Genomic DNA, 20,838 nt, shown 5'->3' on the forward strand with positions numbered 1-20,838 from the left:
AAGGTATATTTGACAATATATATTTAAAAATATATCATTATAAATATAACATCATGTTATATGAAATATTATTTATTAATTAAATAAAAAAATATTCTCAATATACAAATGTTCAAAAGATTCTTTTTCCAAAGTGAAAATAAGATATCAAATTGGGTTAAAATTACTTGAAACATAACTCATAATCACTTTCTAAACGTATATATATAGGATATAATTGTAAAACCCTAACCCGTCAAAATTAAGCCTGACATCAAATTAAGTTAGTGAAACAGATTGGGTCATGTTAACCCTTGTTATTCAAGAATGAGAATATTGGAGGTACAAGAAGACTTGATGGTGAAACTAATGGCCTAGAGGCTAGAGGGAGGAGAGTAGGACCATTTCACTATTTTGGACTTTTCATAACAGGAACTTGTGCTTTACTTCTAAACAAAACAACTTGCATATCATTTGACAAAAGGAGTTTTTTTTACAATAACTTTGTAAAATTTGTTTCATGAAAAAGAGAAAAAATAAGAAGAAAAGAAAGAAAAATATGTAATAAGATAATTAATGTAATAAAAAAATGAAAATAGTGTTGTAAAAACTATTATAAATAATATTGCATAAATAACATTTGTTTTCTCGTAAGAAAAACAAAAATATATCATATCTATTGAACATTTGGCCGAACTTTTTGAAAAAGAGCTCAACTTGCTTTTTTAGTTTTCATTTATTATTTTTTTGGGTGGACACGGAGGCTCCAAACTAAGAAAACTATCAACTTGAATAAGATTAATTAATAGCTAATAAGTAATTAAATATAGAATCATAATTTGCTTCTCACAATTCTTGTGTCTATTCTTACTGTGTCCGTGTTGCGTGATTCTATGTCAAACAAATTTCTGAAGCAAACATATTCATTTGTATGCTCTTTCCTTGTTTTCGAGTAAGAACATATATATAGGAACATTTTTAAGATCAACTACACGGGTTTTAATTTTGTTTTTCCAATTGGCCGAAAAACTTACACATTATATCTATTACCATAAGAAAGTACAAATTAATAACAGGTTAATAACAATAATAATGTAATGTAATCTCTAATAACATTATAGGAAGGTTGATGTTTCAATTCATTGATTGAATGAAGGCTTAATTATCCAATTGATTCAAATGGTTCCTCAATTACTGAAAAGTTCATTTAAATTTTTTAATTATTAAAAAATACCACAATCATATCTTTCCGTCGTAGAAATTAATATTTTTATATGGATTTCTAATACAACCTTTCAGTTGATTTATAAGGTTTATGCACTCTTTTTTGCACTTCTTACCAACCTCGTACGATAAACTGAATCAACCATTGGTGGACACAGCTTGAATAAACAATGAAGAAGAAAATATCACAAAGAGGTTGAGAGGGTATTAATTAATTAATGACTGGCTTTCAAGTGATTAAATTGGAGGCTGAAGTGGTCACATGCATTGTAACTTTGCAAATAAGCAACTTGAATGGTGCCAACATCACCACTATAAACATTATTAGAGTTGCTAAGTGGGTCACCGACTATGGACCATTGTTTTAATTTTCTACTGTCGATGATGTGATGTGGGATCACTTTTCTTTTTCTATTGATCACTCTCTTTGGTTTTCTTTAAGCAACTTTTTAGTAATATCAAACATATGACTCTGATAACTTACTACAACAGAGAAAATAGAGGAAGTTTCATAACTCTATAGGATCTATTTTAAATATAAATAATTCTTCCTAAAAAATATAAACAATTCAGTAAATTACAAATATCCCCCAAGGTTTTTTTTATTATTATTGCACACAATCTTCCTACTTTTTCAACATGTACAATACCTTCTATACATAATTTTTCAATCAATCAAGGGATTAATATAATGTATAAAAAGTGTTGGTGTAATATTTTTTAAATAATTAAAAAAATTAGTGTAACAGTAAAACAAATGACAGATCGATATTGAAAAAAGTTTGACAAAATCTCAGAAAATGTTAGTGTAACTTATTCTAAATAATTTTACTTCAAACTCACTTTGAGTCAAAATTACTTTTTTATAAATATTCACTCAAATATACCCTTAATCATATGTTGAATAATACTCACTTTGGAAAATAAGATTCATTTTTGGTGGGATAATTAAGTACAAAACTTATAACTAAGACGTTATAGGTCACTTAAATTAAATTTTCTCACTACTCTTGAATAGAAAAATTTATTAGGTGATCTTTATCCACCCACGTATTCATGATATGAATCAATCTTTTTATATGATACATTTAAAAAATTTAAGTTATTTTTTTACAGAAGAAATTTTTTAAGTTACTAAAAAAAGAATCAATAACCCTTAATTATATATCACGTGAAAACTAATCGAAATATAATAGTTCAAGAGCACCTAATACTGTTTTTTATTTTATTTTACCTAATCCTAATAATGGCATGCATAAAAAATTAATAGGTTGCACGTAAATATCTTTTCGTTACTCTAAAATGTCAAAACTGAAAATTCACTATTTCTCCTATCAAATTAGATCCTCTTCAGCATCCACAGCAAAATATAAAAACGAAAGGCGAAATACAGAAACAATGAAGAGAGGAAGCCAAATAATGCCCCGTCAAAGAAAAAAAAAAAGCCTAATAAAATTATTCCATCCGTCCATGCTTATAATAACTTTTCAACTAATTCATATCCGTTAATAAAAAAAATTAGTTTAGTTAATCATATTAAATTTATCAATTATTTATACTATTATTTTAAAATAATTTTTTTATTCTTCTATCCGTTTAATTATTTTTTATAAATGTTTGGAGATAAAATAATTAAGTAAGTGTATGAAGGAAAAAAAAATTAAAACATATAAATTAAAAAATAGTCTTATAAAAAGTAACAAGTAATTTCTAAAAAAAAAAATCTTATAATTAGGACCCAAAGAGCAAAAAGATAAAAGAACATTCTAGATAAAAGAACTGAAAAGGATCTCAAAGAAGAGTATTAGAGAGGATCCAAGTCCTTCTCATATAAATAAGATCCACGTATAAAATTCTTTAAACTCATTGCGTGTAAACATATATTTTTCTTTTAATTAGTAAGAAAGGAAGATAGGTTTCAGAAATTTTCAATAATCAATTGAACTAGACTCTAGTTTGGTGTAAACATCTTTTGTCCTTCTATTTGTTTGTTACTTATAGTATTTCTTGCCTCTTTTTATATACCTGTAAAGACAAGCGGTTAACTATTTACATTAACCCTTTTTCTTATTCATGGAGTTGTCAAGTTTATATTTTTAGTATTTTTTTTAATTTTGCTTTATTTTATCTCAGCAGATATATTTATATTAACTTTTAAAATGTCATCCATAAACGAAAATCAATTCTTTTACATTAACTTATTTTAAAATCAATTTCAGTAAAATCTAAACGGCTTCATCCTGAAGAAACCAACTAAAAAAGTTAACCGAACTAATATTGTATGCAATCCTCTGCTGGCAAATGCCAAATGGCCAACTTGTGTTTTCAACTAGGGGTGTGTTTAGTCGAAAACAGGAAAGACACTGAAAACAGAAAGAGAATTTCTTTTTGACAAAATATGATTTTTATTTTAACTTTTATTCTTGTGCATATATGTTAGTAAAATGATTTGCACGGGAAAAGTATGAATGATATTTTATTTTCAACCATCTCATCTTTAACGAATCAAATGGGTGTAAAATAATTCTCCCTCTAAATGTCCCTACCTGGTCAACTAGACACCTTACATCTTGATCAAAATCATTATATAAATCGCATTTGTCACTATAATTAGATTTTCTTGGTGTTCCACTTGTCTTAGTGGAGAAGGCTTCTAACCAGAAACCTTTTTGACTTATTCCACTTACATTTGAAGTAATGCCCTCCAACAATTTAAGGTTAGCCGGACCAAATTATTCCTTGAGTGTGTTCTTCAATCTTCACTACTAACAGTCACATTTAATTCAACAAACACCCCTTTTCAAACCACAATGGCATAGACATGTCCCATGCATGATATAAAGAATTAAACCCAACTTACAAAATATAGGGATAATATTGAAATTTAAGTAACCTTCCAAATTCATTCCTAAGAAATTTGACTAGACACATTAATCCTTTAAGCATATAAAAGTCCCACTGTAGTTGCTAAAATTTACAAATTGTGAACTACATTGGTTCTTGCATTTAGATTGAAATGACCGAGATATGTAAATTTTTAAGACTAATGTGAAAATTTTAAATTATTGGACTAATCCTACCTTACATTGCTGAAGGACAAACTCGGGGTTCACTCTTGTAACCTTATGACATGGAATGATTAGAACTATTTGTAAGACACGTGAGAAATGGGATCATCACTCCTGCAGTGCGTGTATTTCATTGCAGCTACTGCTAATGAACCAGTCATCTTGTCACACCAGATAACACACAACTATGACATAAATAATATAGCGAAAAAATACATTAAGATTAGAAAGATAAAGACTTGACCAACCAACAACGGTGCTAGTTATCAACATGCACAAAAAGGAGATAACTACAAAGGTCAAATATTTATTTAACTAGACAGATTGTTGAAACTGTTGTAGATTTGGTCAGTACTATTCATGAACAGTATAAAAGCCTACAGATTCTGTTGAGGTGTATGTAAACAAAAAACTGCACAATGGCAGCCCAACAAAAGCTTAAATTGACAAAATACAAGTTTCTTCAGAATGGATGGATGCTAAAAATAAGTTACAGCCACTACCACCCATCAAAGTGTACAGATGAAGCATGCATAACTTGGGTTATAGTATTACATTGCTAAACCTATCTCCAAGCAGTCCGGTCTACTCCTCAATTAGGCTTTAACCTCCTGGCCTGTAGACGGGGCTTCATCTTTCTCAGCATCCTCTTCTCCATCCTCATCATCTGCTTCCTCAGCCAGTTTTGTCAGCTCTTCCTGAATCATCAGCTTTATAGATGCCTTTCTTGGAGTGAGATCCATATCAAATTGCTTAGCTGAAAAATGAGAAGCAATTTTGTTAGGCACTTAATTTTAAGTTATGATCTTATATTTTTCATTTTTTATTTGTAAATAGTATTAGGACTATACAAAGCAAACAATTCATCCTTATTGTTGTGCTTGGTTTGGAGGATGGAAATAGAAGAAAAACATTTGAATTAAAGTAGTGTGTAAAAGGTATGGGACCCACATAAAACCAACATTGCTTCTGCCCTATTTCCCCCCCCCCCCCCCCCCCTCAAACAAACACACTCTAAAATTAAATATCCTAGATCGTTCAAGGGAAAGAGCTCCTGTGAAATGTCATTCAGGTTTTGAGGATAATACAAGTCAGTTATAATTCAAAATCCAGAAACAGATGCATACAAAAGAACTTGTTCTTAAAGGGACAAAAGTAGCACTATCTCAAAGATGCAATTGAGAAAAGGTATAAATTATAAATTTGGGCAAAATAAAAAAGTAATAAGGATCCATACCAAGTTGCCTCAGAATGTCAGTAAATGTCGCCTGCAAAACAGAAAAAAAAATGTTCTAATTTTAGAAAAGACAGAATATTCAGTAGATACTAAATACAACATTAACATTGTCTGGTTCATGGCCATAAACACTATCTTTTTATAGCCATAAGATGGCCAGCAACAATGACAAAGTAGTCCACTCCTGCAACAGCATCATAAATGCAATATTCAATATTACATCTAAGAATTCTACAAATTTCACTTGCAATATGAAGTCCTTGTATAGATGCCAACAATATTACAAGGTTTGATATGTAGCAAATCTGCTGCCACATTCCAGCCTGGAAGCATGCACTGCACATGTTTAATAATCCATCACTCTGAGTTGATAGACTATGTTAATGACTAGAGCATCAATTACAGGGTCATGCCATGTCCAATTATCCATACATAAATTGGTTGAAAGGTAAATAAATATTTTAATTGTTCTAGTAGAGCATTGACAGAGAAAAGGCCAATGTATACCTTAACCTAGGGTTATTTGTCAAGTTTTCAACGAGGATTTTGACAGTATCTCAGTTAAGAAAGATACAATATGAAGTAGAACAATAGGCCTAAAAATAGTTTTGCAGTGCTTTATCTATGTATTACAAACAACAACAAAGCCTTTACCCACTAACTGGGCTCAGCTACCTAAATCAAACAATTCCATAATGTTTTGTCATAAATAATGTTTATTAACAAATTATTGACCTTTAAACCCTTATTGTTTCACCTATAGTTTGATCTCCCTCTACCCCTAGCAAATGAGTGACCCTACATCTGATTTACTCTCTTTGTTGGAGCTTCTAGAAGTCTTCTCACCACATGCCCAAACCACCTAATGCAAGTTTCTACTTTCAAGTTTCAATAATTTTTTCTACAATAGGTACTACCCAACATTTTCTCTCTAATGCAACCATTCCTAATCCTATCACATCTAATATGTCCACACATCCAATGCAACATTCTCATCTCTACTACACTAAGTTTATTTTCCTTGTTGGCTGTTTACCGCCTAACATTCAATTTTATTATACAAGATTGCAGTTCCATTCAGTTTCACTATCTTTAGCTATGTATTAAACAAAAATAAATTCAACTAGTCACACTGAATTATCTAAAGTTTATTTCAAGTTTTCAACATCTTACCGTATTGAAGTCAACTTCTTTAAGAATTTCACAGATTGCATCACGTAACTGATTATCACTGAGGCTGGACTTCTCTTTCTTCTTTCCTTTTCCTTTAGTGACCTTTTCTGCTTGATATAACAGAGATATTTTATAATGTAAATGGGATTTAGATAATTACACCAAAATCATTATCAGTTTTTTGATTAAGAAACATTCACACTTAAACTGATGGAAATGGAAAAATAATTGTGCAGACTAGCAATACCCTAATAGAACACAACCAGGCATTCAAATCAGAACACTTCCAAATGAAATAATGGCAATAGCAAAGGAGAACTCAAGATATCTACCAGTTCTCTCTTTGGAGGCAGACTTTGTTGGTGTTGACCTCTTCTGCTTTCCTCCTTTCTCCTTTTTTTTCCTTGAAAAGACCTTTGGATTTGGACTTTCATCACTATCATCATCAATCTTCTTCTTTCCTCCTTTCTCATTTTTCTTCTTCCTTGAAAATACCTTTGGATTTGGACTTTCATCACTATCATCAATCTTCTGCTTTCCTCCTTTCTCATTTTTCTTCTTCCTTGAAAAGACCTTTGGATTTGGACTTTCATCACTGTCATCATCAGACTTTGAGAGGTTGGATGATGATTTCTTAGGTGTTCTTTTTTGTGGTGAGCGAGATTTAGTTGCAACTTTAATTTTCTCAATTTTACTTTTCTTAGCAGATTCTTTCTTTGTGGATGATGTTTTAGGTTTTTTCTTTTCTTTCGTATCTTCAGATTCACTTCCGGAATCACTTTTGTCTTCACTTTCAGATTTCTCTGGTGTTTCATCCTCAGATTTGTCAGGAACACCATTTTCATTTTCCTCCTCATTTTCTTCATCTTTCTCGTCTTCCTCTGACTCATCTTCTGTGTCACTTGTACTCTTTCTCCGTACTACTGAAGAATCTTCATTTTTCTTCTGACTCTGAAAAATACATGCCAAAAAAGTTGAGCAAAAGAAAACAAATAACTAAGAAGATCCCAGTAAAAACGAACTAAAACTGTACATATCACTTATGTTGATACTATATTCTGAATAATATGGGATTAGATTAACATGAAAAGCAATATAATACACAGCACTGGTACCAATTACCAAATTATACCAACAAACAATTAAGTACTAGTGTAGCAGTACTATACCACAAGCCCATTCCAATACAACTATTTTGTAGGGAGGGGCAGGGTATAATACAAACATAGAATTGAACCTAAGAACAGTTTTGTCAAATCACAACTATTAAATTTTCCAAAAGCTTAATTCATTTTACCTTCTTTTTTACTTTTCCTGTAAGTTCTTGGGGAGAAGTTTTTCCAAATGAGCTGAATAGATTTGTTAGAACATAAAAAATAAAAATAAAATAACTATTTCCCTCAATAGAGGGGAAGACGGGAGAGGGGAGTCTTTTTCTTGTTTAAATCACATCTCACATTCCTGAAGTTAAAGGAGTGAGATATTACCTTTGCAGAACGTCTTGAAGTTGTTGCAGATCTTGATGAACCCTGTTTTACAACATGTTTGCGCTTTTTGCCCTTACTGGACTGATAATAGTTAAAACATAAATAATATGAATATTATGACCAAAACATAATTGCCTAGGTAAAAAGAAATTACCACAACCATAAGGAAAAAGAAAATTGAAACACAAAAATAAAGAAAACCTTGTCTTTTTCTGCAAGTAACACAGCTGTGGTTGCATGAGGGGCAACTAAAAAGTCTATCAGCACAGCAATAATATCTTCCTGCATAAGTAGAAATTTATAAGCTATGATAGAGCTGTGTAAAATGGTATTAGTCAAAAAGCATCAATAATGCCTAATCAACACACCTTCCTCGTTGTTGGCCTGGCAATTGTTAAGTCAAGCACATCACAGAACTCCAGTAACTTCTCTTTATTACACTTGTCAAGTTTTTCTTTTACTTTAATCATTTGCTTTTCCTGCAGTAACAATATTTGGACTTTAGAACCTTTGGCAGATGAAGGACTTCAATCAGAAAAGCAAGAAATCAGTAAAAGAACTTGCTACCAACAAAACCCTATGATTGTAAAGTATGATATAGTTGCATTTTATGAGCACCAATTCTCTTAATATATAAGGGTAATAATTACCTCATTTTCACGCCACACAAAACCAGAAAACCTTGATATATTACTCTTGATCTCAACTGCCTGCAAAAGAGTAAAAACAGGATTTACATGAAAGCATAATAACATTAATGTGACACTTTAACACCAGGTAAGTTAAGTGTTTAACTTTTTAAGAATCTAGGCAACCACTACCCCATATCATGAACTATAGAGGTGGCATAATACAAAAAGTCAAAAGCTAAAATAAAAGTCAATGGAGGTGGCATAACAACTGTAACAAAAAAACACAGATAGTTGATGAAGTAAGACATACCTTCCCTCTCCTTCCAAACAGAATTGTATGTAGCAATTTGAATGTATCTTCAGTCTTCCTTCTAGATAACTTAAATGCCACTAAAGCAGAAAAAGGAAGAGTCATAAAGTTTTAGCTGTTCTAAAGAAGAAACATGAATCCACACTTCACAGCATAATGAATGTATATAAGGACAAAAATTAATAAATCCCCCATATATCAGGTCAACTTTATTTATATATTCATAACAGGAACCTTTTCTATCACTGCTAAATTGCAGTCAATTTAATAGTCAACTATGTTCTCCCATTATCTCGAGTGCTAAATATTCCATAGACCCAATAGTTAAATGACATTAAATAACATGGATAAACTATAATTAGCTGATAATCTCATTTGCCATTAAGAGTGAAAGGAAGGAGCTCAGATATTGCCAAGTTTGTGTCATTATTATTGACATTGAAGGTACAATATGAGGGGAAAAGGAATATACATACATAAAATACTTTTCCCTTTCAATAGGAAAAGAAGGCAAGCAAAAAGTTGACAATTTTATAAATGGATTAATGTACACAAGAAATTCAAATCAGAATACACTAATGGAATTTGCCAATAGTATTATCAAAGTAACAGCAAATGTTGTAAGTAAGGAAAATTAACTCATGACAATCTGCAGGGCGAGGGCCTCAATAGTCAATATTTTGGGGGCAAATATGTAGTTAAACACATATCCTTGGCTCACATAATCATTGAATTGAAGGCTTACAATAACCTTATAATTTCAAAATCTTCAATCAGCTATCTCTACAAATAGCACATTTTTTACCATAATTGGAAAAGTATAGAAACAATATATATATCTGGCACATTTCTTGCCTAATATTTATGTTAAATGTTAAATTCAATTTTATTAAGATTTTGTCATAAAACCAAGAAGAATGTGGAATGCTTGTGCAAGTATATTAAGCATTATATTAATTTCGGTTGGCTCAAGTATATACAGAAGGGAATTAAAAGACCATTATCAAAGAAGAATTCAAAAAAGGAAAGCACCATACCATTTGGTATATCTTTCAAAGGTGTACCACGACCCTACAATTTGAAAGAGAAGCTGTAAGCAAATTAAGTTAAAATAAATGCATAACTAAGGGTAAATATTTCAAATGTGAAACTGAAAACAAAACACACCTTTTCAATGTGAAATTCTTTTGTTGCATCTTTCTCAATTGATGCTACCAACCTCTCAACTGATTTCCTTTCCCGCACAGGGCGATCAATAGTAGGAGTTCTTGGCTCTGTTTTCTTCAGTTCCTTTCTTTTCTCCTTCACTTTCTCCCCATTGATATTCCCTCTCCCACGTTTTTTTGATCTTTTCTCACCCTTACTATCTTCTGCCTTCTCTTCTTCTTTTGACTTATCAATATTATCCTTACCCTCATCTTCATCCTCCTCCTCCATCGCCACATCTTTTTTCTCCTTTTTATCACTCCCCTCCTTCTGCGGAATGCCACTCTCTACTTCCATAGCATCTACTTCTGGTTTCTCAGCTTCCACTTTTTCATTTTCTTGTTTACCTTCAATTGTTTCCTTAACCTCAGTGTCTTCATCCATTTTATCATTCTCAGATATATGATCATCTTTCTTATCCTCTTCTATTTCTTTCAACTCATCACTTTTTTTATCTTCAACTACTTCTTTCACACCATCAACTTCCTTATCCTCCTTGACTTCTTTCACCCCATCAACTTCCTTATCCTCCTTGATTTCTTTCACACCATCAACTTCCTTAACCTCTTTTACTTCTTCCACCCCATCTTCTTTCTTATTCTCTTTTGCTTCTTCCACTCCATCTTCTTTCTTATCCTCTTTTACTTCTTCCACCACTTCTTTCTTATCCTCCTTAGCTTCTTTCACCCCATCTTCTTTCTTATCCTCTTTTGCATCTTCCACAACACCATTTTTCTTGTCCTCTTCTACCTTTTCAACACCAACAGCTTTCTTATCTTCAATTTCTTTTACAATATTCTTTTTGATACCATTGTTCTCCAAGACTTTTCCTCCATCAGTTTCCAAGTCCTTTTTCTCAGTAATTTCATCCAAAGTTTTCTCCTGAAAGCTCTTTCCATTTGAATCAGTCTTTGAAACTTCATTCACTGATTCTTCCTCACCCATACTGATTTTATTTACAGTAATTATACAAACTTACTATTTCCTAAGCACACAATGCCCTACACTGTTAAATAGCACAACTGAAGCCTACCTGGAGAATTAAAAAACACATCATTTAGTATAGGTATGACAAACACTCAAACAACAAAGTGCAAATAAAGAGGGGAAAATAAACGATAAAAACCAGCTACAATGGAAGGGCATTTCAAGAAGGCAAATATTTTAAAATTGAACCCAGGGTTATTGATAGCATGCTGTAGCAGTACAGCGGCTGTTGGACTCTACAAAGCAGCCGTCAAGGGGAGTACAATTTGGCTCCACTTTGGTCAATCATAGTTACTATCAATGTTGGATAACAGCGTGCGGCAGCCAACCCGAAAAGCACTATAGTATCTTTCAGTCATGGCCACAACGAGAAAAAATGAATATATTTACCCCATGTCAATTAATTGCAGCGAAAGCATGAAAATTAACCCACCCACCCCCCTAAAAGCAACAAAGGAATGCAGTTGATGACAAACAAAAAGCCAACATGATAATACTCAACACTGTACAGCATGGCAGAGCGAATAATTAAATTAAAAAAAAAAAAAAACAATCCTTGAATATTAATTTTGCACCATTTCCAGAGAAAATCACATCACCGCATCAAAAGGATATATTCATGCAATTCCAAAAACAAAATTCTCACCAGAGCACAGCAGAGCCATGGTGAGAATTGAAAAGGCTTCAAAATATAATTTTTTTTCTTCTTAAATACACCCAGTGAGAACCTTTGATCTCAAACATAGCCCAAATAATCAAATCAAAGTAAAGTCATTCAAAGCCCTAAAAATCCCTCACCCCAAATCCACCAACCCCATGCAACAATTGACAGCGGAGTACATAAAGATGCAAACTTTTAAACCTAAAACGACGCGTGAGAAGGGAAATTGGAAGAGAAGAAGCTTACAGATTCAAAGGTTGGAATGGAAGAGGTAAGCATCAACAGAGAGCTTCTTCACTCACACACTCCACGTCTTTCTCTCTCTCTCTCTGCCACTGACAGTAGTAACTATGTGAATGTATGGGGGAGGGTATTTGGGAGAATTTATAGTTCGGACTTCAAATGTGGATTTTAAATGCAGTTAAATTGTCATGTAAGACTGAAATTCGGATGCAATGGCTCTGATGGGGTTTTCGTGGGGTACGTGCAAGATCAACGGTTGTGTTTCGAAATTCCTTTGTGTCATGCAGTTAAATTGTCCTGTTATATTTTTTTCAGTGAGTAAATGAACAATTGAATATGCCAATGTAAGAGTACTTTCCTCTTTATGATGCAAAAGGTTATAATTAGTGATTTACCAAAAAGAAAAATATTAAATGAGTGGATAAATCTCATGATGGTCCAAAACTTAATAGTTTATAAATGTAAAATGAAATGAAAATATATTTGATTATAATTTGAAAATTGGTTATCATACATATTTTTAAAAAAAATTAATTTTTATTAAATAATTTATTTTCTTGAAAATTATGAATGTAAAATTTTAATTTTATTATTAACTTTTTTATGAATTCAAATAATGTAAATGAGTTTATATTATAATTTATAATATTTGATAATAATACATCATTTGTTCTTAATTATAAAATCTTTTTTAAAAATTTGTTTGCCTCTTTTTATAAAAGGTTTTTCTAATTTTTATATGCATTAATTATTTTTTCTTACATATCTTTACTTAATTCTTTACTATCCAGACATTAATGAAAAACAATTAAGTAAATAGAGAGATAAGAAAAATATAATTCTGAAATGATAGTATAAATAATTGACAACTTTAATGTAATTAACTAAATTAACTATTTTTTTAAGTGATATAAATTAGTTGAAATAGTCTTATAATTAGAAATGGAGAGAGTAATAGAGAGTCAAACTAAGAATGGGAGAAAGAGTTAAAGGCTTTTTTTAGTGTAGAAAATGCAAAAGAGATTTTAATAAGAAGGTAAAAATAAAAAAATAAAAAGCAAAAAGTTAGGAGTTTACAAGCCCAAACAATGTAGGAAGAATCACTTTGTAAAATGTTTCAAACTAGTGAAAAAAAGTATTTTTATCAATCATCTGCATTAATGTTTATGACTTTTCCATTTTCTTCCACTTTAATGCCTACATGTCTAAAGAAATCACATGATATAGGCCCTCTAATATCATTTTGAAATAAAGTATTAGATAAAAGCCTACACACCCTTGACTTACTCCAAGATCTGATTTCATAGCCCAAAAACTTGTTCATGTTAAGTATGAAGGGTAATCATCTAGCCAAAATGAGGGTGGAGTCTTCGTTGCTTTAGGAACTATATAACCATTGACAATATACTCTTATTGTGAAGTTGTTGGAAAAGTTTAAAGGACTTATGACAATGAAAGATCATCTTCCTGGGCTCTAAAAGACATAAGCAAGTTTTTAGATTATGGATGATGATCATGATTATTTTTTCAGTCAAATTTGATGTGGAGTCAGATGTAGATAAAGTAGTAGCAAGATGCCCTTGGATTCTTTGATCACTATCTTGCAGTTAGGAATGAAAGCCTAAGTTTACCCTGTCTAAAGCAAAAATGGATCAAACCTTAGTTTAGGTCATTTTCCTAATCTTGACATGGTTTATTGTGACAAGAGTTTCCTTTTTGCTTTGGGTTTTATAATTGGTAAGTTGATTAAGGTGGACGTTAACACCCTAAGGGAGGAATAGGAAAAAAAATTATACAGGTATGAGTGGAAATAAATATTAACAAACTCGTAGTGGAAAAATAAATGGCCATAGGTACAAGGTCATTTATGCAAGGACTTCATATTATTTGTTCAGGATGTGAGTGTTATGGTTATGTCACTCATGATTGTCCACAATCACCCCTTTCACAACCTAAGTAAACAAAGTCATCTTCTTCCCTACAAAAGGATAAGGATGTCATCGTTATGGGTGATATCAAAACTCAAAATTAAAAGGAAATTCATCCAATTTAGGGATAGATAACATTCCTATTTTTTTAAAGTCATTACCTGGTGATTGGATGCATGTTTCTCAAAAAAGCAACTCACTTATGGTGCAAATGCAACAAAATGGGTAAAGAAAAAAAGAAATCTTTGATGTCATATAATAAATTTGATATTTTGTCCAATGATGCACTAGATCAAAGAGTCATGCAAGCAAGGGAAGTTAATTTCACAAGATATAAAATGATGATCATGACCCTAAAATTTAAACTAAAAAAAAGATGTCCAAAGAAAGTATTTTTATTCAACCAAGAGATAATATTAGATCAAAAGTGAAGAGAATGAGGTAATCATCCCCTACCCTTAAATACCAAAAGAAAGAATGAAACTCTTAAAAAAAGGATGAAATTTTTAGGCCTTAGAGGAACTTTCTTGAACTATAATCTCATCCTCTGCCCAAAGACCATGTTTTTTTTATTAAATAACATGAAAAGAATGAGGTGAAGAATGGCATGAAGAGAGGAAGGAAAAATTATTAAAGAAAGTTACAAAGGATGCTTGGATCAAGGTCTTTAATGGCTTACATACCTTAGGCCTTGAAAGCTTTTTATCTTTTTGAAATGGTGAAAGAAGTAATATTTAAGAGAGAAAATACTTGTACTGTTGGAGTGGAAAGTGAGAAGAGGAAGATGGAGTTTGAGAGTTTGGATGTAAGATGAGAGAGATTGATAATTATGACTAATGACTGACTCTTTTAGGTTTTGGTAACAAGTTTTAAAGCTAAAATTCACCCCAACCCTTATAATACATGGTCAAGTTACATCAAGAGGAAGGCTTGGTTTGAATTTGTGTCAATTTCATGTTTGTGTAAAATTGTGTACAAAAGGTGAACTTTCTAATTTTATGCTTGTTTTGATGACCTATCATGTTAATAACATGCTATGACTGATTAGTCATTAAATATTGTCAAGGAATAGTTAGGGCATTTTTTCAACTTAAAAAACATTGTAAAATACACATTTGATATAAGATCAATAATAATACTTTAATCAATAGTGTCGCAATGAATTTAAAACTTCACAAAAGCTTTATTATAATTAATAATGATTAATCATAATTAATTCCATTAAATATTTGATTGTATGCTCACATATAACAATAAGATCTTATATTGTCTATCTCACAATGCAATTTAAGTTTAAGTTGAATTAACCACCAAAAATTTCACAATAAAATCACAAAGTTCATTTAACTAAAATTTATTATTTAAATTAGGCGTATTCAGTTGTAATTCTGATCAATTGAGCTAAACATGAATTACTAAAAATTAGGTTGCTACATTTTTCACCTTGGTTATTTTGATTAGTTAATTCCATGAAATAACCCCCTAAGATTTGCCATAACTAGCACCATCACAAAAACCTAAAATTAAACAATGCCTACTCAAAACCTAAAGGCAAAATTGCATTTTTAGTCTCCCAGTTTATCTCCAGTTTCAGATTTGGTCCCTCAATAATTTAATTCAAAAATTCGGTCCCCTTATTTTGTAAAATTGTGCAATGCTGGTCCCCCAGGCCACAATTGGACGTTGATCGTTAACAAGTGTTGTTGACTACCACGTGTCACGTTCTTATTGGATTATGATTGCCACATGTCATGTTCTGATTGATCAATGAAAACAACAATTTATTTCATCTTTCATAGAGTTGACATCCAATTAGAACATGACATGTATCAGTCATCATCCAATAAGAACGTGACACGTGGTAGTCAACATCACTTGTTAATGGTCAACGTCCAATTGTGACCTGAGGGACCAACATTGCACGGTTTTACAAAATAGGGGGATCAAATTTGTGAATTAAATTACTAGGAGATCAAATTCGAAATTGGAGATAAACTGGGGGACCAAATTTACAATTTTGCCAAACCTAAAACAATAATTTAAGGGTCACTACAAATCACAAACACCACATCTTATTTATACATAAAGCTTTTAGGAAAAAAAACTTTGCACATTTAACTCATCAACACATCAATGTATTAATAAAAATCAAAATGCATAACTCATTGCACTTGAAGTGGTAAGAAATAATAAATGCACACCACATTATCAAGAAAACATGCAATTTGTTGATAATTGATGTGTATAAGTAAATTATGTAGTTAAAACATGTAAGAATTGGCAATATCTTCCCATTTTTATTGCTTCGTTTTGTGTGAACCATTAGAATTTTAGCATCCTCTGAGTTTCTATGCAATAGGTGCCTTAAACTGCTAATTCATACTGTTTTGATGGTTTTATTTTGCAGATAAATACTGGCAAGGGATAGAGAGAGAAGTTGAAGCCAGATGGTTTACGCTTAGCGCGCAAAGCTCACTTAGCAAGCTGTGTTGCTTAGCAGGAGAATGTCCGCATGCAAAGAAGTAACTTAAAGAACCTGCAATCGGGCGAAAGGGCGCTTAGCGCACATGATTTGCTTAGCGCCCAACCACTTACTCGCGTTCAGTGCGCCTACGCGCTCAGCGCATAGTCGCGAGATTTCAAACTCAAGAAGGTTTTTAAGCAAAAAAAAGGAGAGAGAAAGGGAGTTCATTTAGAGATAAGAAGAAGCCCTAAAGCTTGAGCTAGAGGAGGACAATCATTGAGAGTCCACTCTCTTTTCCCACTTCACCTTCATTCCCTATCCCTTCATCTTTTACACCTTTTGTATATTTGAGCCCTTCATGACCATGGAGGGCTAAACAATCCATTGTTGGGGAGCTTTCCACCAAATTCTCTTGATGTAAAAACTCTTATTATCTATTTAATATTATCCTTAGTTTCATTGTTTCTTACTGTGTTTATTTCCATGTATTTGATTTGATCATCCATTTATATGTTATGTTAAGGTTTAAGCATTGGGAAATATGATTAATCCTTAGAATTTGGAAGAGCATCTAAAATGCTTCATTGCTAGGGATAGTGTGAAGTAATTTAGCCAAGGTGTACATCTCTATTAGTCATGCAGTTCACTTAGTTTAGTTCTTGAGGGATTAAGAAAAAAAACTAGGAGAATTAGGCTCTCTCGTGTGAGGAATCACGGTTAGAGTAATTTCACAGATGTAGGTGATAACTAGAATAGTATTAAATAGAGAAAAATTATCCTAATTACATCAAGAGAGGTTTCGGTAAGGAGCCCCCGACATAATCAAATTCTACATCTATTTTTTGTCATCAAGCTCAATGTTTGTTTCCTTTACTCAGTCTTAGTTTAGAATCGCACCATCGTTTAATTTACAACCAAAATGATTTATTTAGCATTTTCCCAATTCATTCATTAAGTGCACACAAATTGAATATGCACTAGTTGAGTACAAACAAAATCCTTATAGAAACGATATTCGATCTTACCGTTTCAAAATACTATTTTAACGAATTGGTGCACTTGCCTATTAGATACCATCGTGCAACCAAAAAACCCTCAACAAAACATAACATTATACTAAAGCACCACAAGTCTTAACAAAAGTTATTTAAAAAAAATACAAAAATGGTCCCTAACAAATGACCAATAAAGCGATAACTTCGTATATATCAGTTGACGACATCATCTCTATGGGTTCCCTCATCCTCACTCTAGTTATATCCTTCATCTGTTGGCCATCACAAACCTCCTTTAGTACATTGCACTCAAATGTGTCCTAAAGGATTTAAAGAATATTAACATATTGAAAGGCCAACTTGAAGCTAATAATATAGTCTCATGACACCTCAAACTAACAAAACCCCACAAGTTTATGTGTTACTGACTTACTGTATTAGGGCCACATTCATTACACTTAAAATAAAAAAAGGCCCTTACTCAAAATTGGTTAAACAAGTAGTCATAAACATATACAAAGTCGGTCTCTATTAGACCTGACAGTCTCATAAACACATGATCACCCTTAATATAGGATAAACACTTTAAATTCCTCTTACAACCACTCAACACATGAACTCACCCATGATATGGCTCAATCGATTAAAACATAAGCCACTTTGTACATATGGTGTTTGTGACTTCTAAGTCAATGCAATTGCTCATGATATGACTTACTTGACCAACTACTTGAACCACTTCACACAAGGTGCTTGCAGGTTCTAAGACTACTTACCCATTCATGATAAGACTTAATAAGTCTACCCACTCAAGCCATTTTGAACATAAGATGTCTGTGACTTCTAGGAGTGTGTACTAGACTCATTTAGTCAACTCACTCAAGCTACTTCACACACAAGGTTCTCATAACTTCCAAGCCTATATACCTACCATGCTACGACTTAGATTATTCCATGATCAATGAAGACAAAACTACAAACCCACAAAATTAGGAAAATCCCAACAAACACCCCCACCATCTCAGGAACATCTAGAGTCCTTGCTAGATCAACCACTTCAACATACATCACTCACAACAAGACTAGAGGTGATCAATTTGTCAAAATTCTCTTAAAATCAAAGCAACTCTCTCCCCCTTCAGCGGTTATAGAATCACTACTGTAAAACTAAGACAACTTCATAACTCTTAACCAAGAAACTCTCTTGGAATTAGAACTAAACTTGGATCTCCAAAAAGCTTGTAAGAACACCTACCAAATTCATTCCCAAGAGTCCAACCTTTATCTCTAGAAATTACAAATGTGAACTAATTGATTTTTTTCAAAAACTAATGCATTTGCACTGAAAAATTTATTTAGATAATATAATAAAATGATAAAATCTTATTAGGCATTTATATTCAACAATTATTTCAAGGACTCAATTGGTGGACAAGTATAATAGGATATGAGAACAAGATAAGAACATAATATAATAAGAGCATGATAAGGTTTAATCCTATCTAATATTTGATGCACACCATATTATAAACTAGATAGTGGTAGAATATAATATAAATTATTAAATTATGTTCAAATGACAAAAAATTACATATATTTTTTCTAAAAATTAACTTTTAATTATGAAAGTTATAAAAATATATTTTTAACTAAATTATACAAAATTATATTTTATTTATGTATTTAATTTTTTAAAATTAAAAAAATTATATAGGATTTTTAAAATTATAATTATTATTCAAATATTTTTCTTTTAAAAAATGATTATTTGTTTTAAATATTTGAATTAATAATACAATTTAAATTTACATCTCAAAATTATTATAAATATACAAATAATATGTTTAATAAAAATTATAGTATATATGTGATGAATATTATGTATAATTATACATGCACATTATTTTATGCATTTTTAATTTATTATTAGCATGTGTATATTGGGAATGTTTCAAATAAAAAAAATTTAAAATGAGAAATAAAAAGAATTGATTTTAACAGTTATATTATAATTAAAAGAAATTAATGACTGAGTTTAAAACCCCAATTTTGATCAAATCATGTATGTTTCCTCATCTCCCTCTAATGTCACGATTCCATGTTTACGTTGTTGCCTGTTATTCCTGTTTCTTCCAGCACTTGTGACTGCGGCTTACAATTCTGCCACACACAATGAGCAATTTAGCTCCTTCGTCGGCATCATTGACTTGACATATTTGCATATAGAGTATTGTACAGGATTAAAAAAATAAATTTAATGGCATTTTCAACGGCCAAAAGCATGATTCAACTTAAGACCATGAAGGGAATATAATGTGATGAGGGAAATGAAGACGACGAAGTAGTCAAAATTTTATTTAACAAATTGTTAATATAGAACTTGTGGGATTGGAAAACCTCACAACTTTTTGCAGTTACAAGAACTTTGAATTTAAACTTCCATCATTGGAAATATTTATGGAGGGTTATTCATCTCCCATGAAAGGAGGATAACATAGAGAAGATGAGTTCGAGAAAAGAGGGAAAGTAAGAGGGAGATAAGGAAACATACATGATTTGACTAAAATTAAAACTTTACTATCAGTTATTATTTTCTTTTAATTATAATTTAACGGTTAAAATTAATTATTTTTATTTCTTATTTTAAAAGTTTTTTCATTTGAAACATTCATATGTATATTATAATAAATATAATATTAAATTATATATATATAAAAGACAAGAAATCCACTTAAGAGTAAATGTTTAAAGATACTCTCAATCTTCTTCATTTATTCTTAATCTAACGATTCAATTTTATTTCCACTCCCAACTCACGTGAGAGTTTTCTTTCCCAAAATGTTACTGTGCTCCTTCATCTTCCATCTCCGGTTTGCTCATGAAAAATCAACCGCAGTTTGCCCATCTCTCTGCACCTCACGCATCATTCATTGTACTTTGTAATTCTATTGAATTCTTACATTTCTTTTAAAGAAACACAACTCCCTTCAACCTTTTTTTTCCCTACTTCTTTTAATAATGGCAAAGTCCATACTCCAATTGAGTGTCCTCTGATTGAACACCCATAGCGATTTTATTTAATTGATGTTATGCCAACAGTGTTTTTTCTTTCTTTTAAAGTACTAGGTTCTAATGATTAATTTGTGTTTTTATTGCTGAAGTTTTTTTTTTCTTGCAGCAAAAGGAGTAGACGTTGATTACTTTTTTTTAGCCAAGACGTTAAATTTATTTATGCAATGGAGAA

The 20,838-nt window shown here is 31.4% G+C and overlaps 1 protein-coding gene across 3 annotated transcripts; it reads right to left on the reverse strand.

Annotated features, from left to right (window-relative positions):
- Positions 1–4,554: 4,554 nt before the first annotated feature.
- LOC114396465 (glutamic acid-rich protein-like) lies at positions 4,555–12,334 on the reverse strand. 3 transcript variants are annotated; one of them, XM_028358449.1, is made up of 13 exons: positions 12,211–12,324; positions 11,493–11,651; positions 10,278–11,349; positions 10,148–10,181; positions 9,111–9,190; positions 8,819–8,878; positions 8,537–8,647; positions 8,370–8,450; positions 8,169–8,249; positions 7,014–7,632; positions 6,682–6,791; positions 5,509–5,539; positions 4,555–5,028 (listed from the first exon to the last, which is right to left on the reverse strand). In XM_028358449.1, exons 3-13 carry the CDS (start codon positions 11,259–11,261, stop codon positions 4,868–4,870), a joined length of 2,352 nt encoding a protein of 783 aa, XP_028214250.1. In that variant the 5' UTR covers positions 11,262–11,349; positions 11,493–11,651; positions 12,211–12,324; the 3' UTR covers positions 4,555–4,867. The 3 variants fall into 3 exon arrangements, with proteins under 3 accessions (XP_028214250.1, XP_028214251.1, XP_028214249.1); XM_028358450.1 differs by lacking the exon at positions 11,493–11,651 and having other exon boundaries at positions 6,682–6,788; positions 12,211–12,334; XM_028358448.1 differs by lacking the exon at positions 11,493–11,651 and having other exon boundaries at positions 12,211–12,334.
- Positions 12,335–20,838: the final 8,504 nt, after the last annotated feature.

Source organism: Glycine soja, chromosome 18 (genome assembly GCF_004193775.1).
Source record: "Glycine soja cultivar W05 chromosome 18, ASM419377v2, whole genome shotgun sequence".
In the NCBI taxonomy this organism is placed as follows: domain Eukaryota; kingdom Viridiplantae; phylum Streptophyta; class Magnoliopsida; order Fabales; family Fabaceae; genus Glycine; species Glycine soja.